Raw genomic sequence first — 26,264 nt, 5'->3', positions numbered from 1 at the left:
TCTTCACGTTGCCATCAGCCCTACATCCCATCCTGTGGTGCAAGGGTTCCTTCCCTTCCTAGGTTAAACTCTTCATGACTTAGGGCTACAGCCATCATCAGACCATGGCCATCAGAACATCAGCATCCTGCTGTGTGAAACAGTCCCATGAACAGAGTTTTTTGACTGAGATCTCTCTTTTTTTTTAAATCAGGTTCAAGGGTAGTTTTGGGGGGGAAAAAAAGGCAGGGAAATTCTATCTACTTTCATTTTGGGAATATGATGGGACAGATAGAAGTAGTGAAGTATCTCAGACTTATCTAATGACACACTTTGTATACAACCCAAAAGTTGAAGTGATTAAAATGTATGCACAAAATATATGTTGTAATTGTATGAAGGTTACCAGGCAAATTTATTTACACTGTGTCCCTTAACATTAGGGTTTGTTTTTCTGGAGAACTGTGCTGCATCAAAAATGCCAATGTTGCCAAACTGGAGCTGAACTTTGACCTGTCACCAGGAGATTTTCCATGTGACCTTGGGGAGATCTTTTCACCTCTCTGTGCCTCAATCCTCCATCATCTGGAACAATAAGTAAGTAAATAATTAAGAGCAGGAAAAGGGAATAAGCTTCTTTCTTCTACACACTGTCTTGCTCCTACCTTGTCTATTTCGATTGAAAGGACTTCAGGTAGGGGATTAAATACCCTGTGCTTTTAGCACTGCATGCAAAATGAAGCCTGATCATAAGAAGAGCTGTTGTAACCTGTGGTAAATGGACTGTCTGCCTTCTAAAGCTTTAATATCTTGCAAATAGGAACGTGGCATTTCCTTCTCTAATTCCAAATGCTAATGTGACTGTTGAAAGTTCATAAGGAGAGAGAAGGATCCTGCCCAAAGAAGACAAAATGCAGTGGTGAATGTTCCTCACAACAGGCACTGGCAGGACAAGGACCTTAGTTATGGTTCAGGAATTAAAAAACTTTCCTCTGGTCCTTCCCTAATATCTCCAGAATCTTTTTATCTCCTTTCCTCCCTATTTCCTTAAATTTCAGCTGTGCATGTTCCTGTTGTGATTATAGAAGACAGCTTTTCTGACCCTTATATTTCATTGTGTAGTTATTATTTACCTCCATGTCCCAGTGCAGCCATAATTTCAAAGTCTTGAATTGATTTTCTTACAGCAAGCTGCTACCTGAAGTGTCATGTGGATGGCTTAACCCATTTCTTTCCCTGCAGGGGACCTTTTGCAAAAAAATGTGTAGAAGCAAAGCAGGCCACGGTTAGACAGTGATTTAAAGCCAGCATGGATCTGTACTGATCTGCTGCCCAGAAGAGCAGGTTTCATCTTTTGCTCACCACCATGCTCACAGCATCATTTGTTTGGCAGCTTGGTGAGCCATGGGAATTAATCCAGTTATTACTAAACCTGGCAAAATATCTGGGGAAAAAAAAAAAATCGATACAGCTTTAAACGAGCCGCAAACAACAGAATAAAAAAAAAGGCAGCCACAGTCATAGGCAGGCAGAGCTAGGCTCTCTGCCTGGTCCCATTTAACCCAGTGACTTATTTGGGAGGACTCTGGAATCCACTGTTCTGTTTTCCCTCTTGTGAGAGACTAAATCATGTGTGCTGGGGAACCTAAAGCTTGCTGATTTCTTCTCCACTGGAACTAATTGCATACAATTCAGTGTTGTGCTTCTACTTTCTTCCTTTACAGCCAGGAAGATGTAATGTTAGATCACTAGATGAAACAAACTCTGTTTGCTGTTATCCTGTATTTTGCTTGCTTTGGTCCTGGAGGAATTCCAAGAAATCCCTTTCTTCTCTGCTCAGCAGCAGTGGCCGATTGTACACCCAGATTTTCAGTCTGTGTGTTCTGTGTGTATGAGGAAAAGGAAAATATCATCTGACTCTTATTGCTACTTACAGTGTTGGATTTGCTTACTACTTTAACAAGGCGTTGAACTACATTCACGCTTATTACCATCTTTAAGGGATGCCCTACTAGGATACCGCGAAAGAGAGAGTGTGCTGGGTCTGGCCGAGACCGAGGGAGAGGGAGGAGGCGGTGGCGGTGGCTCTACTCGGGTTACATTCTTTGTTGGCCTGCCTCAGGTTACATCCCTTATTCCTGCCGAGGCATCGCTCTGTGCCTCCAGGAGGGATTCGTCCGACCACCAAAAATCCAACCGGAGTCAGGCCCGGGGCAGAAATCAGCGAGCGCGGAAATCAGATACCCCTGACTGAGGAGACATCCCCAACTTGAGCAAGTTCTCCCCGAAAGATCAGGTAAAATGCTTTACTTTTGCCATATTTTATATCGATTGCAGCGATTCTGGCCAAGCCTGTGGTTCTGTGACACCAGGGACCGACAGCCCCGTTGTTCCCTGTGAAAGTGGAGCTGCCGAGGCCACCAGTGTCGCACGGCCACCCCGGGCCCCGGCAGCATCGCTGCTCCCGGCGGCGCGCCCAGCGGCGTCCCGGGGACACAGCTCCAGGGACGGGCCAGCAGCGCGGGCCCTGCGCCACTGCGGGACCGGGGCGGAGCAGCGACATCCTTGAGGCTCCGTCCTTGGCGGGGATTGAGCGCGGCCGCCGCCTCCCCCCAGCCGCGCCGCCGGGCCCGCCCCTTCCGCTGCGGAGCGGTCTTTGCCTGAGCCCCGAGCCCCAAGCCCCGCTCTCTCTGAGCTGCTCCGGCTCCCCTTCCGTTGCGGAGCGCTCGTTGCCCGAGCCCCGCGCCCCTCCCGTTGCGGAGCGCTCCCTGCCCGAGCCCCGCGCCCCTCCCGTTGCGGAGCGCTCGTTGCCCGAGCCCCGCGCCCCTCCCGTTGCGGAGCGCTCGTTGCCCGAGCCCCGCGCCCCTCCCGTTGCGGAGCGCTCGTTGCCCGAGCCCCGCGCCCCTCCCGTTGCGGAGCGCTCGTTGCCCGAGCCCCGCGCCCCTCCCGTTGCGGAGCGCTCGTTGCCCGAGCCCCGCGCCCCTTCCGTTGCGGAGCGCTCGTTGCCGGAGCCCCGCGTTCCCCTCGCCGCTTCTGCGCTGCTCCCGCTGCCCGGTGCGTATGGGGAGACCCCGCTCCGGGACACGGGGTGCTGGGTCGCCGCCCAGCTGGCCCGTCCCTTGACCCCGCCGGGGTTCTGCCATCCCTGCGTGGCCAGCGGGTGATGCCTGGGGTGGCCGGAGCTGGGTCGGGCTCCCGAGGGTTCAGGTTGGGGTCTGGAATGACCGGAGCCGAACTGCGGTTCCCGGAGGTTTGGGGTTGGGGAGGTTGGGGAGCCAGGCTGCGGTTCCCCCGAGTGTTGGGGTCTGGGGTGGCCCGAGCTGGGTTGTGGCTCCCGAGGGTTTGGGGTGGCCGGGGTCGGGCGGTGGTTCCGGGCTGGTCCCCGGCGGTTCAGGGCGCCCCGGTGCCGCCGCGGCCCCTGTGTGCCCTGGCGCGGCCCTGGGCCTCGGGCGGTCTCGGAGGGAAGCCGGGGAAATCCCAGCCCGCTCCCTGCGGCCCGGCTGGCTCATGGAGTCCCGTCCCGGAGCCCCGGTGTGCCGAGAGGTGAATGCCCAGGGCCCGGCAGCGCTGATGGAATTTCACCTCCGGCGGGTGGCTCTGGGAACGGCGGTGGCGGGGTGTGCTGCCAGCCGCTGGCCGGCACAGGGAGGGCAGGCACCTGGAGACCTAGAGCTGTGTAGGTGGTGAGGGCTGACTCGTGGCTGGGAAGGAGCCCTGCGAGCAAAGGCAGCGTGCCCGGAGCTGCTTTACGTAGGCTGTGGCAGGTGACACTTCTCCCTTCAGAACATGCCTTCGGTTCCCTCTGGCCTGCTCTGATCCGCATCTCTCCGTCTCTCCTCGCAGAACACCATGGCCACTGTCAAGGACCAGCTGATCAGCCCCATTGCGGAGGAAGCCAAGGTCCCCAACAACAAGGTCACGGTTGTGGGGGTTGGCATGGTTGGCATGGCCGCTGCTGTCAGCGTCCTTGGAAAGGTACGGCTCAAGGACAGCGTGCTCCCCAAGCGCCCGTGCTGTCGTGCTCTGCACTGCCTGTCTTAGTAAAAGGTGGGACATTTGGGAGGTTGGCACAGGAATGAATCATTAGCAGCTCGGGTAAGCAAGCAGTGACCTACAAGCCTGACCTCCACATTCAGCCTCTCCTTGTTCTCTCACTTTTCTGTCTGTGCTTAGCAGTAAATGTCTCATTAGGCAGAATGATTTTCCAGGCTGCTGGGAAAATGTAGGTAGGAATGATTTCACAGCCCCTACCAAACTTCTCATTCTCTTCTTAGTTTTTTATTCTTCCCCAACAAAGCTGGAGTTTGCTTGGTGAGGGTGCTCTGCTGGGCAAAGAATGGGGACAAAGCAAAAATCTGGGTGAAATATAGGATAGCAATCAAGACTGTTTGCTTTCATTCTTTTAAAGAATATGTGCTCTAGTAGCTGAAAATACTGCTATCCCCTTCAGCAGCTTCCCTATTTCTCTTAAGCCCTTTTCGCTTGTTTATATGACTTTATTTTTTTCCAAAGAGGTGTTAGCTAGTTTTTAAATAACTAAAAACAGAGGGCTGAACTTGGAGATTATTATGACTTTTCCTGCTGCTGGTTTGTGGGATATGTTTGTCAAATCTCATGGCGCAGTCTTTGAGCAAAGTAAAGCCTTATTAATCAGTGAGGATGTCTTGTACTTTGCACTTTGTTTTTAGAGAATATTGTGAATTCATCAAATTTGAAAAGACAGATAGAAACCGCAGACTTTTTTTGTTTTTAAAAGAAGGCACCAACAGATATGCCCTGCACCCTTGCAGGGGCAGATCTTAAATCAGTTAGCTTAAATCAGTCAGATGAAAAATCTTGCTTGTCAAATAAACCAGCTGTAATTTGTTTGTAGATGACCCTCCAATGTATTACCCTGAGGATGCATGTTTTAATGCATGTTTAATTATATTAAAAAAAGTAAGGCCTTTCACTTGCTGATATTCATGAACCCTGTGAGCAAAGAAAATTTAAAGAAGGAACAGGCCACATTGAAACTAAGTGCAAAACTGATGTGAAAGTGGCAAATAGTTTTTAAAACAAATAAGAAGAAATTTAATGGGAAAACACTGATGAATGATAAATGATAGTTCTGTGTGGGTTTTTATATATAACGATTTTTAAGCACATGGTTGCCTGTCATGGCCTGAAATCAGTTGTTTTTGATGTAACCTGTGGGGGAGCCCAGGTGATGTTACCACAAATTGAACCACAATTCAGCATTCATTTAATGCACTTCTCTAAGCAGGGTCAAACTGCTTTGTCAGATATCTAAGCACAAAGTTTTACTGTTAGTGAACAGTATGCACCAAACCCAGAATAAGAAATGATTTTAAATTCTTCAAGCATGGATGATGACATGGAGTTTATTTGAGTCAGGCTTCTGCTTTTACTCTCTCACAACTATAAGCTGCAGTATAAAATGTTTTCATAATAAAACCATCTGGTTCTTGTAACTGAATTATAATAATGTAATAGAATCATTTGGGCTGGAAAAGATCTCTTAAGATCATTGAGAGCAACTATTAACCCAGAACTGCCAAGTCCAGCATGTCTCCAAGTGCTGCATCTAAAAGTTTTATAAACACATCCAGGGATTGTGACCCAACAGCTTCTCTGGGCAGCCTGACCACCCTTCTGGTGATGAATTTTTTCCTCCTATCCAATCTAAACATCTCCTGGCACAGGATCTGTTCAGTCCCTTGTTCCCTTGGAGCAGAGCCCAACCCCATCTGGCTGTCCCCTCCTGTCAGGGAGCTGTGGAGAGCAGTAGGGCTCCCCTGAGCCTCTTCTCCAGGCTGAGCTCCCTCAGCCTCTCCTGATGCTCCAGCTCCATTCTCCAGCTCTGTTCCCTTCTCTGGACGCACGCCAGCCCCTCAATATGTTTGTAGTGAGGGAATACAGGATTTGAGCCCAGAGGGACAGTCACTGCTCTGGTTCTGCTGGCCACTCTGTTCCTGATACAGCCAGAATGCCTTTGGCCTTTTTGGCCAGCTGGGCTGGCTCATGTTCAGCCACTGCCGACCAATATGATGTGGGTTTGACTTGTGCAAAAGGCTTGGCTCCAATACTGATTTCAGTTTGGTGGTGTGGTATTAACTATATGAATTTGCATGACTCTAAAACTTCCATGTTGCTTATTTAGTTCCTGCTCAGTTAGAGACAAATCATTGATATTACCATACTGATTAGAAATGGGAGCTAAATCTGTTCTGCAACATAAATATCACACAGTAGCTCCTGTAGAGAAAAATAGCTAAAGAATTCTTTTTCTCTCAATTTCAGTGTTGAGGAAGTCTGTTCCCATTGTATATTTTTGTGAAATGAATTGACTGATGGCATGTTGAAAGAGAATACTTATTTGATAATTAGACAGTGTGTTCTTTCAGATATTTAAATATTTAAAACAGGCCTGTTTGCTGGATAGATTTAGAGGGTTTGCCACAACTCTGAAAGATGAAACTTTTTTCCAAAGATAGTAACTAAATTAAGAAATGCTTTCCTAGCAAAGGGTTGGCTGTGCACTCAAGGTCTCCACAAATGATACCTTTTTTGGAAAGTCTGAGTGGGTTTTGTGAATCTGTGCTGTAGTAGCCTCTGACTTCATGAGATGCATCAGAACACCAAGATATGGAGCTGGTTTATTTGGAGAAGAGATGCTTTCAGATGGGTGAAACGTGTTACTTTAAAATGTAATTTAGCTCTGCTCTGGGTTAACTTTAAAATGCATGTGAACTGCTTCATTGACTCCACATTTTGTTGTTTTTAGGGTCTTTGTGATGAGCTTGCTCTGGTTGATGTTATGGAAGACAGACTAAAAGGAGAAATGATGGACCTGCAGCATGGGAGTGTGTTCCTTCACACTCACAAGATCGTGGCAGACAAAGGTGCACTTCAGTTTCTTTGATTTAACACTGGTATTTTGTGACTTTGCTTCATAGTGGAGAATTAGTTGTGCAGTCCTAAAGAACTCTTAGGATTTGGCATTGAAAAAGGTGAAGTGTGTGAGTTGGGGTGAGTTCAGATGAACACCATAATGGGAGTGGCTCTTAAGCTGGGCTCTTTTACATCTCTTAACTATTTAGGGCTTGTTTAGTAAAATTGATTTTAGTGAAACTGTATGTAGAAGAAATAGTATTATTTTCATAGTGGAAATGAGAGTCAGAATGGCTAAATGGACTCTCAACACCCAGGTATTGTTGCTGGCTTTTAAACTGATGTCTTGGGTTTTGGGTTTGAATGCAGAAGCTCTCTCTAACTCCTGTATTAACACAGTGCTACTGGAATTACTGGAGTTATTTTAAACACACTCTGTATCTTCTCTCCTGTGCTCTGGTTAGACTACGCTGTCACTGCCAACTCCAGGATCGTGGTGCTGACTGCAGGAGTCCGTCAGCAGGAGGGAGAGAGTCGCCTCAACCTGTTGCAGAGGAATGTGAGTGTCTTCAAAAACATCGTCCCTCACGTCGTCAAGTACAGCCCCAACTGCATCATCCTGGTGGTTTCCAACCCAGGTAATGCAGTCTTTGGTTTGACAAGATACAACATTAGTTAGTTCTCAGAAAATCTCTTCAATTACAAATTGTTGAAACTTAATAGCTTTTTGTGGACATCTGAGAGTACAGACAAATAGTCTGTACTTTCTGATGCTCTCTTTATTCAGAACTTGCCATTATGTCCATTTTAAAAGAGTACTTTGTGATAAATACTTAAGGTCTTTGCATACTTTAGCTTAAGCAGTAGGAAGTTTAAATTTTTTCTCTCTAATGGAAGCTTTTGTGTCTGGATAGCATAGGGCTGTTTTTCAGCATGAAGAACTTGCCCTGTAGTTGTGGCTATATTTTCAGAAAAAAGCATTTGCATGCTGAAGCCTATCGTGAAACAAGGGCTGTCTGTACTCCACAGTTCAATTAAAACAGTAAAGATTATGCATATTTGTTCACTTGCAAGTATCTCATTGCACTGAGACAGTTTGGACATTTGGATGTCTAAAGGTGACTGTAAATATTCTGATGTGCTTTGTTGGGTGTCCCTGTAGGGTTGTCCTTGCTTAATTCAAGATCTGAAACCTCTACTGAAGAACTGTGGTGATGAAGTTGACACTGCTTTTAAAGAAAACCTGGCAGAGTGGAACCATTGCGTGCTCTGTTGGGGGTTGAGTGATTACCTGGTGTACAGTCAGCCAGTGTTCTGAGCTAATAGAGTGACTTGCAGCTGTTCTTGTTCTAGCAAAGCTGAATTCAGCCTGTCGACTTCTCTCCAGCAGAGCAGCTGCAGGAGGAGAACTGCATGTTGCTTTTTCAGAAGTATTTTTACAATTTATATTTTTGTTTTCTCAGTGTGTGGAGTTTTGTCCACTAGTCTTACATAGTGAAGGTCATTGTGAGCCCATGAGAAGGAGCTTTGGATGTGTAACCTTTGATGCCCTTCCGTGCCCCAGCTGAGGCTGTAGAGCACATGCCACTGGTGAGGTGTGAGCTGTGCTTTGGTGCCTGAGCAGAGCTAATGATGCATTTCAGATCTGGGCACACAAATGTGTTCCCTCCTGAGAACTGCCTGGCTCCTCAGAGTTGGAGTCAATTCCTGCAGCCTGGTTATTGCTGTTGCTTTGAGCTGTGAATTAGAGCTCTCTGCTCACATCCTTCTGTCTGCCCTACCTAGCTCTGGGTTTTTTCCTAAAACTGTATTTTTAGAAACACATGCAGCTAAAGCACATTCCTCATCTGGCTTTTCATGCTGCAGAGGTGGTAAATGTAGAAAGTGCTTAGTGCACAAATCAAGAAATGAAACCGAAGGAATTACCAGCTACACAGAGTATGTAAATCTCAGACTTTTGGTTGTAAATTGTTTAACCTGTTGTTGTGATGGTGAACTGGAAGGGAGCATTATTCAGGAAATTGCTGGAATGTTTTAGCCACATGAGATCAGTCCCAGTTCTGAATGCCCTAGGGCCTTAACTGTGACCAAAAAAAAAGTGTGTCCAACTTTAGCTGGTAGGAATCTAATCTCTAAAGACCTTCCTTGAATTTTCTTAGGACCCATCAAGCTACTGTTGAAAATTTCAAGCACTGCATCCATTTTAATCCCCCAAACAGCCAGATCTAAACTTCCTTGATCAGTGAGCACAACTGTGTTTTGAGTCCTCCTGATTGCCCTGCTATGCTCAGTAAGGAAATTATTGGAGCATTCTTGGTGTGAGTGGAGTTTCATTTGCCCTGCATGCTTTTCCTTTCAGTGGATATAATGACCTATATCACATGGAAGCTGAGTGGGCTGCCAAAACACCGTGTGATTGGAAGTGGCTGCAATCTGGACACGGCCAGATTCCGTTATCTGATGTCCGAGAGACTTGGGATCCATCCAAGCAGCTGCCATGGCTGGATCTTGGGAGAGCACGGTGATTCCAGTGGTAAGGAGCAGTTCTGATCTCCCTGGGAATGAGCCAAACCATAGCAGAGGTTGAGGTTTCTTACAGGATTCTGAAGGAACAGCTGCAGTTGAGCTCAAGTAACTGGTACTTTGCTGTAATTTTATGAAGATTAGAGTTGAGAGAAGTGCAGGAAATCCACCTACACATATTTAATAAGTGTAATTGTGGCTGTACGATTAGAGCCTGAGCTGAGAAGGCCAGTTTTGTGAGGCTGTGTTGTGAAGGCTGCAGCTTGCTTCTCTTTATCCTCAGTTTTTGGCGTACCATTCCATAGCCTTTGGCACAGTTCTCCTCTGAAAGCAGTATCAGCGCTTGCTAGGTCAATAGCAGAGCTTGTTATTCTGGCAGTCCATGTCCAGGATAACAAAATTATCCCTTACCTTGTTTTGTGACTTTTCTCCTTGCGGTTTAAAGCAAAGATAGTTTTAAATATGAAAGAAAAGAAATTTATCTGTCCTGGTTGAATTCATGTATTCCAAGTCTGAAATGCTGCAGCAGAACATTTATGTACATTGTCAATACTTTATATTTTCATGTTGTGTATTTCTAAAGGAGCCAGCTCTTCATTGTCCCATTGCATTTGATCAAAGTACAGCGTCTGATCAACAGCAGCAGTTTTTGTAGCCAGCTCTATACTAATGAAAGCAGAGTTTGGCTGAGCACATGCAGAGCTTATCCTGTGTCATTGTCACAGCTGCTTTTGCTTTGAAGTAACTCCACATTCCTGCTTACTTCCCAAAAACAGAGACTCAACCTGCCTCTGATCTTCCAGGATGCAGGGGAGAGGTGCATATTCCTGTCTTGATAGTTTAAGTTTGCATATTGCTGCCCTCTTATTTGTGTAAATAAGAACAAATTTCTTGAAGGCTGATCCTAATACTGATTAGTGAAACTGCAAATGCTGCCATTTTGAGTAAAATCAGTTCTAAAAGGCCAGGTAGCTAAAATATGCCTTTTTACTAGAATTTGGTATTTCTGACTTCAGAAACTTCCAGTCTCTGACTGCTGTCACATGTTACAAGTGACTTGTTTAAGTGCCAGTGCTAACACAGTCTCATGTTTGACTCCCAGAGTTCTCAGATTTAACTGTAGCTAAATAAAAACGTAAAACCTGCCTCAACCATTCTGTGGTTCTGGTTGCTCCACCTTTGTTTTCAATTATTTTGGCTAGGAAAGATGGAGGGGGATTTGCCAGGTGCTGCTGGCACTGATGTCCTGCCTCTGTTGCAGTGGCTGTTTGGAGTGGAATGAACGTGGCAGGAGTTTCCCTCCAGCAGCTGAACCCTGCCATGGGAACTGACAAGGATCCTGAGAACTGGAAGGAGGTCCACAAGCAAGTGGTTGCAAGGTATGATGATCTGAGGGATCATGTGGATGGATACCATGCTGACAACAGTTTGTCTGCACTCTGTCTCTTCTGGTGCAGCTTTCATGCCCTCTTAGGTGGAGGGTTGCTTGAGTGAGTGGGACTGCTTTTTTAAACACAGAAATGAAGGATTTCAGCTGGTAAGGTTTGTCTCCGGCACGGGACAGGTTGTTGCATAAAAAATCCACTCAAGTGCTGAAGCACTTGAGCTGTGAGTGCTTGTTCTCCCATATGGAATTTCTTCAGTGGGTAACTTTGTTCAAAGGGCACAAGCCCAAGAAAAGGGAACATGTTTGTGTGAGCAGAGTGTTGGAATTGGGGAAAATGCTGCTCATGGATGCAGGAGAGTTTGTGTACAGCTGGCTACATGTTGCTAAGTCTTTTGTGAAATGAGTATACACTCACTGGGATAAAGTGTGTGCAGATGTTGGCTAAAAACCTCAGCATGTAGTGGTGCTTTGACTCTAAATATTTGCCTATTCCATTGTGCCCCTGGCTGAAACAGAGCTTGTCAGGTATAGGTGCCATTTCCTACTTAACACTAGGATCTCTTCCTAGATGGAGCTGATTTTGTTTTCAGCTAATCCTATGAGAACAACAAGATTCTTTATTATGCATAGTGGATAATGTGGGGATAATGTAGATTTTATGCTTTATCCTCTAATGTTGAAACACATAACTTGGACATTTTAATTCCGAAAAGTACAGTGTGTTTCAGGAGTTTGAAAATTTTTAAATGGCTTACATTGACTGGTTTTAAGACTTGTAATCTGCAGTGACTTGCTTGAAGATATGTTAATGAAGTTGTATTTCAATGTTTCCTAGTGCCTACGAGGTGATCAAACTAAAGGGATATACAAACTGGGCTATTGGCTTCAGTGTGGCTGACCTCTGTGAGACCATCCTGAAGAACCTGCACCGAGTTCATTCAGTTGCTACTCTGGTGAAGGTAAGAATTGGGGGCTGATTGGACACTCTGGCTCTTTTTTGTTCTGGACAGGCTAAATAGCCTCTATTAGCAAGGTGCTGAATGAAGGAAGCTTTGTAAAATACTACTTTGAATGTCAAATGGCACCTTACTATTGCTCTTTCTTCTAGGCTGACCTCTTGTCACAAGTATGGAGCTGAAAAGGAAGTTCTCTGTGCAGAACTACCTTTGTGTGAAGCTTTGCTATGTGTAGCATATGCAGATTCCTTGAAAGGAAGTTTTCAGTGTAAAAGTGGAAGAGTTCTTGGAGGCCCAGCTGTGACTCCAGGAGCCACTGTCCTTTTATAGCTGGTGTAACCGGCTGCATGTGGTCTGTACCAGCTCCACAGCCTCTGCTGCAGCAAGGGCTCTGAGCTCCCTCTGTTGGCCTGTCCTAATCCTGTGTCTGAATCTTTTCAGCTCCTTGCTGTATAGAACTAAAGTGAGAGAGAGGTTTGAAGGTGGGGTTTCTGCCATCAGCTGTTTGGTATTGCCAGGCATTTGGTCTGAAACAGCTCTATACTATTTATTTTCTTGAATTCATTGTGGCTGAAATTTTTCTGCAGGTTGTAAAACAATGGTTTTTGAGCTCTGAAACATAAACCAACCACTGATCTGTGGTGACAGGCCTGTGTCTGATCTCTTCTCTTTGGTGACAGGGCATGTATGGCATTCAGCATGAGGTCTTCTTGAGCCTTCCTTCTGTCCTAAGTGCCTCTGGCCTGACGTGTGTCATCAACCAAAAGCTGAAGGACGATGAGGTGACCCAGCTGAGGAAGAGTGCGGACACACTGTGGGACGTCCAGAAGGATGTCAAGGATCTGTAACTCCTGAACGTTAGGTTCCAGCAGTGTTGTAGAAAAACAGCGTGTTGTTTGCCGATGGGGGTTCTACTCACTGTGTATCTCAATGGTCTATGTGAAATGTTCTTCCAGACTTTTGTCCATGGTAGCTAAGCTTATGCTTGCTGTAACGCACAACTTTGCAAACAAATAAAGCGATTTTCAGGCATCTCTGGTTGTCTTAGCGACTCTTCCAGTATGTAAATTATCTGCCTTACTCTGGCATTTTCCTTTAGTGTTTGCCACGGACTGCATGCAAGTGTAGACTTGATGTGTCCTTCTAAAAGGTTGGAAACAAAGTAGTAAGAGTGAATTGGTGGGATTTCGCTAGCACCACCTTGCTGTGAGGCTTTTCTCAGTCCAGGTGCTGCATAAGTGGAGTTCATTCCCAGACCTGTTTCTGATAGAGGACTTTATAGTTTTACTGATGAGTAGGGGAAATGGAACAAGCATTTGGCTCTGTCCCACCAGCCAAAAAAATGCCAGCAATAAGGTTCTGTATGCCTCTGGCATAGAAAGAGTCCCATAGATCCTTCCCTCTTCTGCACTAAATTCTTTGCTCGTTAATGGTGCCTAGTTCTTATAATTCAAAAACCAATATTGCTTTATATATGATTATCCAAATTTCAAGGGCTTTTTTCTGGACCTAGACTGGAATGTTGTGGTTTTGGTCTTTTTTATTAGACAAGCCAAGTTGGGTCTTAAATCTCTAAATTTCAGCATGATTGTTAAAGGCTTTATATACTTGGAGGGGGGGAGCAGATTAAAAAAAATCGTAGTTTATTTCTTAATCACTGTTATGGAGTAAATATTAACCATAAAATAGAACTGCTCAGCCTAAATGTCCAGGGGACAGACAGCATCAATTCCATGTGTCTTGTGGGGCCTGTTAGTTTTGTTTCAGTACAAATGGTCTGAGACTATGCTGCAGCAATTTAAAGCTCTTTTCTATCTGCATTAAAATGCTTTGGATATTGGACTAAAACACTTTCATAAGAAGGTAGCTTAATTTTTGTAGTTCCTTTTAAAAGGAAGGTCATGCAAGTGTTGTTACATTGCAGGTTAACTTCTGTGATTCAGTAAGGATCATGTAGTTTCTGAAATATTTGTGGCATGCTGCTGGCAGCATTATTTACAAAGGGTATCCCAGAGACCTCGGGAGATGTTTTATTCTTAGTTACAGGCTGAATTCCAGCCTCCTTTGCCAACAGGGGGGAGGAAATTATATTCTCTGCTTTCCTAGCTTGGTGTGGAGATCTTACTGGAAGGCTTTCCAGACCTGGATGGATTAAAGTTCTTGCTATGAACTGTTCATGATCAGCTGGATTTAGGAGGTAAATGGCATAAGGTGCTGCTCTTTTCAGGACATGCTCATTAGGAAAATTCACCTGAGCACTTTTAGTACAGGAACCTTGCACAGTTCCTTCCTGGCTTTGTTCTTAGACTCTTCTCAGCAATGAAGTAATTCAAAGTTGTGTTGTGGGACCTTGCAGGATTCTTGAGTGATGTTCATGAAGAGGCATCAGCTGTCTCAGGGAACAGGGAGTGCTCCCTTTCCCCTTCTGGTGGTATTACATACTGATTTTTGAAGGTCACCTGGCTACAGTTATCAGGATTTTTCACTGACTGCATCCTCACCCATTACAATGTAGGGTCAGACCTTGTTCTGTGGTTGGCAAACTGAGACCCAAAGGGACATTTTGAGCATCCATGCTCCTGGTGCTTGAGCTGAGGGATTCTGTCACCTGCTGTCTGTCAGCTGCTTCAATCCCCTCCAGGTGCACAGGGGAGGCTTTTTTTGTGAGTGATCACAGACTTAACAAGATCTTTAGTGCCTAGACATCAAGCAAAGAGAGAACTCATGAAAAAATCTGTTCTGTTTAAAGACAAAGTGGACACAGGTGAAGGAGGAAACTGAAGGAATGAAGAAAAAACTGGTTTGTGTGGTGAGAACTTTTCTTGCACATCGGCAATTTCACTGTACTACCCTTTTTTCTTTCTACTTTCCTTTTTTTCATCTTCTGCTTTTGGGGCAATGACATCATGAAGAAACATTCTAAAAAATGTAGGCAGCAGTGAACAGCCATTCTGGGTGTTATGCAGGATTAGTTCCAAATTGTTAAATAGGAATGAGTATCCTGGGCTAGTGGGTTTTAAGCTTTTACAAATAGGCTCTTCAGCTGTTACTTTCATCCACTGATGCTTGTAAGACCTATGCAAGTGCCACAATGATATTGTGATTATTTTCTCTTAGGAATCTTAGCACACACAATCTTTTATTTTCATTGCAGCTGGATGGCTGTAGAATAGCTTCCCTGTGTGTGTTAATACAATACCAGCCTATCACCTCCTGTTACTTGGAGTCTATCCATAATTTAGTATTGTATCAAACATATAAATTCCTAAATAACAATATTGCTATAGGACATCTGTGGGTTTTAATCCAAATATAATAGGTTTGTTTTCTTCTGTATGCTTTGTTTGTTCAGGCCATTGATTCACAAACTCTGCTTGTTTTATGTGGTTTTTAGCCACACTCCTGTGTCTCAAGAGGTACCTTGGTCACTCCTTGGCCCAGCAGAGAACATTGTGGTGCTGCTGGGCAGAGCAGTGCAGCTAGCAAGAAGAAATGCTTCAAAACACTTCAGAAAAGTGAGGACAGCCTCCTCTGTTCACTCACACAGGGCAAGATCAGTAATGTTATTTTAATTGCCATAAGGCTCTGGACCCTCTTCCATTTGCAGGTGCACAATTACTGGAGAGCAGAAAGTCACCTTGATTACCCTGCAAATGTACATATTGACAGACAACAAGGGACTTTTAGTGTTAAATTATGTTCTTTGTTATTAATCAAATGGTGGAATTGGGACAGGAAATTGAAGGCACATTCAAACAGTGAGTGTTAAAATGAACAGATAGCTGCAGAGGGATGAAAATGTTTCATAAATGTATTTTGAAAACTTGTAGTGCTGATGTGACTTTCATATCAGCTAACTTAGAATGGTAGTTTATGGTAGTTAGGTGACTTCAGTTGCTCACTGAGTTCCTCTTACCTTGTGTTTACAAACTTCATGTTAGTTAGCCTTGTGCTGCAAAGAAACGCTATTTCCCCTGATTTACAGGTGTCAGTCAGACCAACTAAGCCACAAACTCTCAGTGGATTGTGGATGCTGAACTCCTTGCTGTCAGTGGGACAAGTAGCCCAGAAACATTTAGGAGTCAGATCCTTACATTGTGCTCCTGTGGCCTCCCAGGGCAATGTCTAATTTTGGGCATTTCTTCTATAAACACTTCTCCCCTAATGCATGTGTGTGAATCCAGCCTTATGCAAGGCAAAACTTCCAAAGCCTTTTTGACTACAGTAGCCAGGGCCTTCCTAAAATCCACACCAGTCCCTGTGGTGTTCTACATTTTTATAAACTGCTCCTGAGATACCATTGCTGTGTGAGCTGTTATTCTTTGGCAGCAAGGGAGCTGTGCAAATCATTAACTCAGAATGCTCTGTTGGAGAGGTCAGGCTCAGGAGGGCTGGATTTGCTCAATATCTGAAATGAATCATTTACCTGCAAACATAAGCAACAAGGACCAGGCAGCGGCTATGCAAAGTAAGACTTCTGAGTAAATACCCTTTTCTTTATGGTCTTCTCTTTAATAGCTCTGTCTTCAACTTTGTTAGGTATGTTTACACATTCAATACCTGAGGTAAAAAATCCAGAAAATCTGTCAAAATAGCATGAAGGTGGATTCCTACCAACACTGATTTTTGGAAGGAAATATTGATGATTCTTGTTCTGTGAGATACATTAAATGAATATACAAAGGGAAACAAACAAACAAACAAAACCCAACAGTTTTGCCTGAGATACAGCTTTATCTGTGATGCTAATTCTGTATCTTGGGCAATAAGACAGAAATGCAATGATTTCCAAAGCCTCTGTTCACTCAGAAGTCTCCACCAGTACCAGATAGTGGAATACTCTCCCAGTATCACTGGGAATCTGTCTAAGAACCACACCAAACTTGATTTTCCTACCCACAGCAGTGAAGTCCCTGATACTCTGACCGAAGATCAGTCTAGAAGAGTATTTGTTGAACTTCTGTTCATTTTTCTGAGTTTGTTTTTCCCATATCAAATTGCTGTGCAGAATGAAATAACTTTAATGTTACTTCTGTACTGGTTTGATTCTGTGTGTTGCAGGGTTGTTTGGTTGGGTTTTTTAAAGATAAAAGACAGAAGAATAAGGAGAAATATCTTATTTTTAAATATTTCAAGTGCATTCAAGTCAGTAGAGTGGCTCTCAAGGAGGCAGAAAAGATGTTAAGACCATCCTGACCTTAGCTCAGTAGCCTCTATTGCACAGAGTAGGATTTATGCTTGTTTTGTTGAATGGGGTTAAATTTCAGTATGTTAAATTTTAATTTTAAGGGTTATCATGGCATAATCTGTTTTTTATAAAGTCCTCACTATACTTCCACAGCTTAATGAATGGAAATGCCTCTTTCAGCACTGCACCTCTGTTTGCAGCAGTCTTTCAAAGCATAGAAGCCTTGGTTTGCAGCCAGAGAGGTAAAATGATGCAGTGGCCACTTGCTGCCAGCCCTGATAACAATTCCTCCAAGGTCACTCAAGATAATAGATGTAATAAGAATTCATACCTAGTCTGAGCATTTTAACATGAGAAAAAATGCCAACCCAACAAAAACAATAACCCCAAAAATCACAACAAAAAACAAACCTGGGAAGAGTTGACTTTGATGTAACAGAAAGGAAAAAGAACTATTGGAAGCAAAGGAGTCAGGACAAAACCAGAAACTTCCAGAGCATATGTTTACAAGAGCAAATAGTGACAGGACAAGGGGCAATGGCTTCACACTGACAGAGAGGAGATTTAGATTGGATATTGAGAAGAAATTGTTCCCTGTGAGGTTGCTGAGGCCCTGGCACAGGGTGCCCAGAGCAGCTGTGGCTGCCCCTGGATCTCTGGCAGTGTCCAAGGCCAGGCTGGATGGGGCTTGGAGCACCCTGGGATAGTGGAAGGTGTCCCTGCCATGGCAGGGGGGGTGGAACTGGGTGATTGTTAAGGTCCCTTCTAAACCAAATCATTCTGTGATTTTATGATATATTTAGTGAGGCTTCTGTCTCTCTGTGATTACAACTTTTAGTCAAGGAGATGATACCACAAGTTACACCAACATACTGACAAATTCCTATGATAAATATGATAGAAACACTGTGTTGACCTCAGGAAATGAATAATTAATAAAGCAAATACATGTGTGTATATCTTTGAAAGTGTTTGTGTCTTTGTACATGAGTCTGAATTATAGGTGGGGGCTTGGCACCAAACAGTAGAAAAGAGGCAAAAGAGTGTGTTAGTCTTACATTTTATTTTTCAAGTTGCAGCCATGTCAGACATCACACAGAAAATCTTAGTGTCTCTCAGAAATTGTTTGCATGTGCCTGTGCATTTTTTCCCCAGTAGAATTAGTGGGTGTTTTTAGTCTCTAATGCCTAGTGCCCACCTGGAGATACAGACAGGGACACTGCTCCCTCTCCAAGAATGTGAGCTGTATGTCCTTCCATTGTCAGGAGATCACTTCAGGTACCTGGGGTGAGGTGACTTCAAAAGGGAACATTCCCAAATCTCTGCTCACATGGGAAAATGACACACATGAATTGTAGCATAGATTATGCATTGACCAGTGCTATCCCTCAGAGGGATACCTGCTCATCACTGCATTTATTTTAAACTTTAAATAGGATGGTGGTATTCTCCTCTATATCCAAGTTGCAGGATCCAGCTTAGTGGCCAAGCTACTCTGGCATAATTTTCCACAGCCAGTTCCAAAAATATTAACCTTAAACTTGCCCATGGCATGCTGATATTTGCAGGAGACCAAAATATTCTGCAGGGCTGGGAATGTCAGCCTCTCAGACCAGCTGATAGGAATGTCTTTGGTTTGGTGTGTCCTGAAGTCCATACACTCCCAAGTTCCTAATTAAGGACAACACATACCAAGTGTCACTGAGAAAAACCCATTGTGTCCCATCAAATGTTTTGTGGCCGTTTCTGCCTTCTGGCTGTTTCACAGGATTATTCTACATGCCTGTCCTCTAACTGGAAGAAAAATTCTCGACTTGTGGGAGATTTGGATCATTTTTTGGCCTTGCACAGCCAGGGCAGGAGTGAAGGGCATCACTTCTCAGCTGGAATGGGATGAAGTTGCTGCCAGGCAGGCAATGAGGGCTGTCCCTAGAGCACTTCTGGGCCCCTCCCTGATCTCCCCTGGACTCTGCAATGACAAAACGACAGGGACACTGGAGAACTCATGTGAATGCCATCAGTGCCACCTACTGCTCTGTGTCACAAGTACAGTGTGTGTGCAGCAGTGACAGCTACAAACCCTGTCCTTCCCTCCTCTCTAATTTGACTCAATGTCTACGCATTTTTAACATCCATGTCTAATTTTTTTCTCCACAGTTAATTTAGGCAAACCTGGAAACCACAGTTGTGTTCAGAGCTCTTAAACTTCCACACATGGAAAGTGTCTTTTCCCCTACAGGCACCTTCTCACTTGAAGCCAGGGAGACTGAGGTTGATATTCCAAGAAAAAAAGGTTGTCTGGAGTGGTTCTGGTGTAAAGACTGTGGTATGAAGACAAAACCCACAACTTACTTCTTGGGGTGATATACTGAGTGAGTTTTTGCAGAAAACTTTGCTCTACCCAAATAGGAGCTGGATCAAAGTGTGCGGACTAGACAATAGCCTAGAGGTAACACTTTCAAAATGAGATTTAGGTAGAGCAGAATGCACACCATCATCCCTGAATTGCTCTCTCCTAGAACTCTAGGAAATTTGGGAAAAACAATACACACACTTTGTATAATTCTCTCCAAAGACCTTGCAAACTCAGCCTTCTTATTGCCCAGTATTCTTGCAAACAAAATTATTTCACTTCTGTGGGCTGAAAAAGAATTTGGTGGGGTAACAACTGGTGTCTGGCAGAATTGCAACACAATGAATAATATATTACCAAAGGGCATCTGTACAGTTTGTGATAAGAACAATATGAGAAGCTAGGCTGGACTCAAAACCAGTCTCACTGGCTTCCAGATTTCTGGGAAATATTTTAATCAATGTTATATTTTAAAAACTAGTCTTTCTGGTATGTTTCCATCTCCCCACTTCAGCATCCGGCCTCTGTTTGGTGAAAAAGGAGCAAACTGGAGGATCATAGTCACAACCTTTCCCTGCCTCTGGGACAAAAATGACTCATTGTTCTAGTGGCAGCAGAGTGTCCATTTCAGCACTTGTACCTCACTGCACCTCACAGGGAGGACAGCTAAAGGTTGCTCTTCTTAATGTCAGAATACATCTTTTCTTCTGAATAGCTTTTATTTTGTCTTACTATATGTGCACAGCAACACATGGCCTCCCTTATGGCCCTAAACCCAGATAACTCCAGCTGCACCCCAGATATCCCATAGTTAACCCCTGCAGGCCATAAATATAATGAATAGGGCCCTTTGCCCTCTGGCAATTAAGAGCATTTGCAGTATTTCTGGACTATCTGTTGGAGCTTGCCTTTTCTGGGCACTTCAAATACTTTTCCCTCACTAACAGAAAAGCAGGAATTTGGGATGGCATTGTGTGGAAAAAAAAAAAAAAAAACCCTCCTTCTTTAAGACATGTAGATTGGATAAAATGAAATTTAGTCAGAATATGAAGGAATGCTGAAGTTCACTGTGCTACTGAGCACTTTTTATCAGTTAAAAACTGATTATCTCCAAACTGACAAAGGTGAGTTGCTCCCAGGTTCACTCAAGGATGGCATTGCCAGTGCTTGTGGAATTATCTCATGGTATCTGAGCATTCTTTCTAACTCCTTTGCCAAGGTTTAAGGAATTATATAATCTTTTGTTAAATTCAAACAGTAAAATAATTATCATCTTATTACAAACAGAAGCTGGAAAAACATGACACTCAAGAACCTGAAAACCACCGATTGATTATGTGAGGAGCTTGAAATATTTGATGCTAAACTTTAGTTCATTGTTGTAAAATTATTTGCATGCTTTTCAAGCTTTTGAATGCTTAGGGACATAGGTATGTCAGTGAACCAGTGCCACTGATTATCTGGCATCACTACTAGAGGGTTTTTTAGAGGGATGGAACACCTCTCCTATGAGGAAAGGCTGAGAGAACTGGGACTGTTCAGCCTGGAGGAGGCTCTGGGGTGATTTTATTATGGAAGAGACACTACAAGAGAGCTGCAAAGGGACTTTTTACAATGGCCTGGAGTGACAGGAAAAGGGGTGATGGCTTTAAGCTGAAAGGCCCTGGCACAGGTTTCCAGAGCAGCTGTGGCTGCCCCTGCATCCCTGGCAGAGTCCAAGGCCAGGCTGGATGGGGCTGGGATAGTGGAAGGTGTCCCTGCCATGGCAGGGAGTGGAATGAGATCTTTAAGGTCTCTTCCAACCCAGACCATTCTGTGATACTGTGGTCCCTGGAGAGGTAAGTGATGTGAACAGTTTTGAGTTCAGCACCTTGAGAGCTGTGTAAGGACCTGCAGAGCACAGTGGCCCCCAGGAGCAATGGGGATGGGGGCCCCACACCCACAAATCCATCAGCGTTCCCTCAGGGAAGCTGCAGCTCCTGGGATTTACTCACAGTGAGGGTGATCACGCTCGGTGCGGTCAGTGAGGGGTGCCAGGGGCTCACTGCACCCCTGTCACCTTTAAAATGAGAAGTTTGGCTGTGTATTCACTTCCACAGGGTGAGGAGAACCTGTGGGATGGGGATGAACCTGTCAGCTCGTTTGTTCTCTGTTCACCACTCCTCACCTGAGGTGGCCTTTGTGCACCCCGCAGCTTTAGGCCTCACCCTCAGTGTGAATGTCCCAGGAAAGGAATGAAACTGTAACTTGGGCGGATCTGGTGTTCATAAATTACTTAATTTCCGCCCAAGTTACAGTTTCATTCCTTAATGTATTACTGGCTTTTCTTTTAAATACCGTGGTTTTTTAGGTAGTGGATGATCTGGTTTCCTACCTACTGCAAGTAGTAAAAGCCACAGCTGCTCCAAACATAATGGTTCTCGGCCAGGCCTTTTTTTTAGAAACTGGTGAATAGGGCAACTCAAACCATTGAGACAAAATGACATTCAGCCAATAAACCCCTGAATATCCCTGGCCTCTTACTAGGCTCTTTTCTGAGACAGCTCCAGTTCTTAACTTTGCAAAAAAAGTTCCCTGCACCCTTAGGTATTTTCACTGAGCTGTATCCACCAGCTCAGGGACGGGTCTGACTGCCATGAATGCAGAGAGGGCACAGAGTGTGGAAGAGCAAGTCTTGTGGGGGGTAGGTACTCTTTAAGGCAGGCTCAGCTGTGCCATGCATTATGTATTATGTCTAAGAGACTTCTATGCTGATGGGCTGCCTGTCTCCTAAACCAATTGTCAGACTTTCTTTGCCCCAGGTGAGCTCAGAGCCTTTCCTCCTATGCCTGCTGCTGCAGTGGTATTCTCCACAGTGCCAGAGATGTCCTGGAGCTCACCTGGAGATTTGCTCCCTGCTGAATTGTGGGTTTTGGGCAGGTTGTGCTCTAAGCTCAGAAACAGAGCCAGCTGGCACAGCTGTCCCAGAAGCACTGGCTTCTCAACCAGATGTGTAATATAAGCATCTAACAAGCAGGCAGCTGCTCTGGGGAGCTGTGAGGATCTCAGGCTGTGAGTTAGGGACCAGCATCTCTGTCAATGTGTGTTCAGTGCTTGCAGCATCCCAGCTCTGTGCTGGAGAAGACAGGGGCATGCTGTGCCCTGACGTGGTACTTACTAAGCTCCCTGGGGGGAGGACATGGGCCCTGAGGCCAGGAAAGACCTGTGGCATAGAAAAAAATCCAAACAGGTGGAAAATCAGGACTGCAAGGAGGGGCAGAGTGCATGTCAAAACAGGGGTAGAGCCTTTGTAGCTCTGTAAAAGCTGGCAGGGCTGCAGAGATGCTAAAGCAGCCAACAGCTGATGCAGAGTCCTGGGAGCTGAGCTGGAGATAATTGTGGAGATAGGAGATGAGGTAAACTCGGGCTTACAGACTGCTGAACTGAAAAAGAAGAGCTAACAGCATTTAACCTGGCAAGGAACCTGAGAGACATAGTGTAAAATGAGTGTACTCTAACTCCTGCAGACGGCCAGCAGGTAGGAAAACTGCAGGGTGTAAGGGGAGGGTGTGTCTGGAGGGGAGGACTCAGGGGCTGGACTCACATCAGGTGGTGAGCTCAAAGTGTCCTCCCTGTTGGAGTTAGCTCAGGGCGGTGCTGACTTTACAACCCTCCAATGTCATCTGCTCCTGAGGTGCTGGTGGAGACTGAATGCTGTGGTTCAGGAGCTAAAAATCCTTTTTTACCTCCTTCTGAGAGAAGACAAAGAAAGAGCTGTGGCCCCAAAACAGTCGAGACCTTTCTCAGGTCAGTGTTAAATTCTTACCTCTCCCAGCAGCTGCTTCTCAAGCCCTGAGGATTTCACTGAGCCAATTTAATGCTGGTGGTCAGACAGTTTAAACCCATTAGCTCCCAGCTATCTGAATAATTTTCTCCTGGGATCCGAGCGCACAGGCAGACTGCTCTAACCAGAACTGCAGAGCACTGCCACGGGACCTGGACTTTGCTGACTGCTGTGGCCTGCGTGGTGAGCACTCAGGGGCTGAACAAAATGCCACTGGCGAGATCCCTGTCCATGACATCTCTGAACGGGCTTCTTCAGTGTGAGGATGAAGACCTGCCCGTGGAGGATTTGTTGCTCTTTGAAATTTCTTGGGAGGTTACCAACAAAGGTTTGTACCACACTTGGGGGTTAGTATTGCTGTTTTCTCAGGAGTGGAGGGAGGGATAAAGGGCTGGAGAAGAAAAGCATTCACAGGGAGACTGGATAGGGCTGCAGAGCTGCTGGATTGGGAGAAGTGCAGGTGTGTAGTTGCTCATGCTGAGCATGGGCTGCATCTGCCTGGGCTTGTGTGGGATGGGCAGAGCCAGGATGTCTCTGTGTCCTTTTGTGTTCCACCACCAGGGAGGGGGGGGTTTGAACAGTTTGAACATCTAAGTGATAAGTCTGAGTGTGCAGCTATCTAAATTGCTTTGCACATACTTAGGTTTTGCCTTCCATGCAAATTCACTTAGGAATGTCATGCATGGAAATGAGCTGCACAACAAAGATCAGATGCACAGCAGTTTAGCAGCCCCCCCTCAGCCTTCCAGAGCAGTGTGGAGAAGAGGCCAGGCCTGGAAGCGGAATAAATAAATAGAGCTGTGTACAGCCACTGAACAAAACCCAGGAGTCAATGACCAGCGGCCTTTGTGTGCCCGCTAAAACTCTTCTGGACTGCTCTTTGCAAACACAGGTGGTGCCAGACAGGGCTTCATTTGTTCATTGGTTGCTGCTGGTCAGGCAAAGGGCACACTGCTTATTAGGCAAAAATCTTCCTGCCTCTATTTCTAATTCATTCATCAAATCATCCCCTTTCAGGCAGGTATAGTTCTGCAAGCTTCCAGTTTCAATGCAAAAGTGAGTTAATATGAGTAAATGATTGACCTCCTGTGTGTTATTGTCCTGGCAGATAAACAGAGTTTAATCAGGAGAGGGGATCTGTAAACTGTTAAGAATTTAACTTTAAAGAGGAAATGTGTGTGAGAGGAACAGGCAGTACTGGGGTTTATCCCCATGGGGAAACTCAAATTACTGTTCTGTGATAATTTCTGCTGGTTTACATTGCTTTTTTAGGGTGGTGATCCTTATCAATACCTAGAGGTGAGACAGAGTAGATTCGGACGTGTGAATCCCTGTGGGCTTGTTTTCCTGTAGCTTCAGCCAAGCTTTTAGAGTTAAATTACAAAGGCCACAACTTGGAGCATGCAGCATTCACTTTTGCAGTGTGCATAATAAGTAAGGCTCTGGCAAGCAGATGGCAGAAGAAATCTAGGAAATTCAGGAGTTCTCACTGACTTCTCTGAACTCCACAGCATACATATTTTGTGAGTCATCTGGACCCAGTGATTGTAGATATCACACAAGATTTTTAAGAGAAGATAACCCAATTAGATTTTCCCAGAGCATGTACAAAATGTAGTGAATCATTTAATCATCCATAGAGCTCTGGCTGACTTCACTGGAGCCAAATCCACTGACACAGCTAAAATTTACCATTCACACATTTTATGAGAGAATTGATATTAATAAAGTCAGTTTTATTCAGTGTGTTTAAAAATAAGGTGCCTTTGCTCACACCACTTTCCAAGCCCATATATTCACACAGGGCTAAAGGAACATGGAATGAAAAGCAATTTCTTCATTAGAATCTGACATTCTGCAAAGCTTCCACTAACCAAGCTCAACTAGAAATATCTGTGCAAAATAGATGTACAGATATATATTACATAAAATATATTATAATTTATTATAATTTTGTAATCCTTTTCAGCCTATTTTTCTGGTAAATTCTTGATACTGAGGGTTTGGAGTTTTTTTCTATATCTCCCAGGCAATTGAATGTCTAAGTCACGTGGTGAGATGAGAAGTGTTCCCTGGTGACCTAACTTTTATAAACAGTTCTGGGAAAATGTTACAGCACTGTGAGAGAGAGCAGACGGCAAAATACAGGGAAAGTCATCACAGAAGATATATAAGCTTAGGAAATAATAGCTTGTAATGTATATTTCCTAGCTCCTTTAGCAGGAGGAATTGTTTGTTTGATGAAATAAACTGACCACACAGAGATTTAGCTCTACTGCATGTTTTAGGGTTTGTGCTGCTGCACATGTTCCCAACATAGAGGGCAAGATAAACATTATCTGGATTAATTGCATGAGAAGCTAATTTTGAGCATTTAATGTGAAGGTTTCTGCCTTCCTTTCTGGCAATGCAAAGGTATGTCAGAGGAGCTCAGCCTGAAGTTGGTTTGCATTTCTGAGGTGGTGTAAAGCTGCTGCTGCCCACAGGAGTGAGTCCCAGTCTTTATTTTGGTGCATCACCAGGTGCTTGGGGACATTTCCTCCTTGGCCAGTGCTGCTGCTTAATAATCCCTCCATTTCTCTCGTGGCACTGACAATCAGGCTGAATTGTCCTCTTTCTGTGAGGAAGGTGATGGCAGAGCTCACAGGTGGATATCCATCCCCCACACTGTAACCAATGACCTTTACAGGAGCAGAGCTGAACCTCTTCAGAGCCAGGGATGGCAAGGGAGTCCTGCAAATCAGAGAATATCTGATTCTGTCGAGGGGGAGCAAGCATTCCATGGCATTTCCCTGATGGTTGTTACTGAGGCATGAGGTGCAGCTGTAGGGAAGAAGAGGGTTGCATGAACTCAGGGCTCAGAGATCTACAAGAATCCATTATTTCCACAGTCTCATCTCTTCTTTGTCAGCAGCTGGGACAGGGGAGTTTTCTCCCCTTTTCTTTTAAGAAGGGATAATTTTAAAAGTGCTCTAACAAGGAAGAGTTTCTACTTCTCCATATTTCCTTTTTGTATTTTCTGTCCTGGCTTCAGCCTGTGCTAAGTAACATCCTCTGACACAAAACCTTGGCCTACTCAGTAAGGTAGCTGAAGGAGAAAATGGGAAATTAAAAAGGCTCATCTGCCAATGTCACTCTCCCTCACCCTTTCTCCAAGTCAT

General features: G+C 44.7%; 2 protein-coding genes across 3 annotated transcripts in view; both read left to right on the top strand.

The window, feature by feature from the left end:
• The first annotated feature begins 2,026 nt into the window (after positions 1–2,026).
• On the top strand, positions 2,027–12,771 carry LDHB (lactate dehydrogenase B). 2 transcript variants are annotated; one of them, XM_058804997.1, is made up of 8 exons: positions 2,027–2,275; positions 3,823–3,954; positions 6,767–6,884; positions 7,338–7,511; positions 9,233–9,406; positions 10,658–10,775; positions 11,619–11,742; positions 12,420–12,771. In XM_058804997.1, the coding sequence occupies exons 2-8, from the start codon at positions 3,829–3,831 to the stop codon at positions 12,585–12,587; spliced, it is 1,002 nt and encodes a 333-aa protein (XP_058660980.1). In that variant the 5' UTR covers positions 2,027–2,275; positions 3,823–3,828; the 3' UTR covers positions 12,588–12,771. The 2 variants fall into 2 exon arrangements, with proteins under 2 accessions (XP_058660980.1, XP_058660982.1); XM_058804999.1 differs by lacking the exon at positions 2,027–2,275 and adding an exon at positions 2,749–3,033.
• Positions 12,772–23,037: 10,266 nt separating this feature from the next.
• Positions 23,038–26,264, top strand: part of GYS2 (glycogen synthase 2) — a 40,729-nt gene continuing 37,502 nt past the window's right edge. The window contains exon 1 of the mRNA XM_058805408.1: positions 23,038–23,431. Coding sequence (XP_058661391.1) covers positions 23,311–23,431 — 121 coding nt within the window. The 5' untranslated portion in view covers positions 23,038–23,310. The remainder of the gene's footprint in view (positions 23,432–26,264) is intronic.

This window comes from Ammospiza caudacuta, chromosome 5 (genome assembly GCF_027887145.1).
Source record: "Ammospiza caudacuta isolate bAmmCau1 chromosome 5, bAmmCau1.pri, whole genome shotgun sequence".
In the NCBI taxonomy this organism is placed as follows: domain Eukaryota; kingdom Metazoa; phylum Chordata; class Aves; order Passeriformes; family Passerellidae; genus Ammospiza; species Ammospiza caudacuta.
Note: the sequence above shows the minus strand (reverse complement) of the source record. Positions and strands in the feature narration are given on the sequence as shown.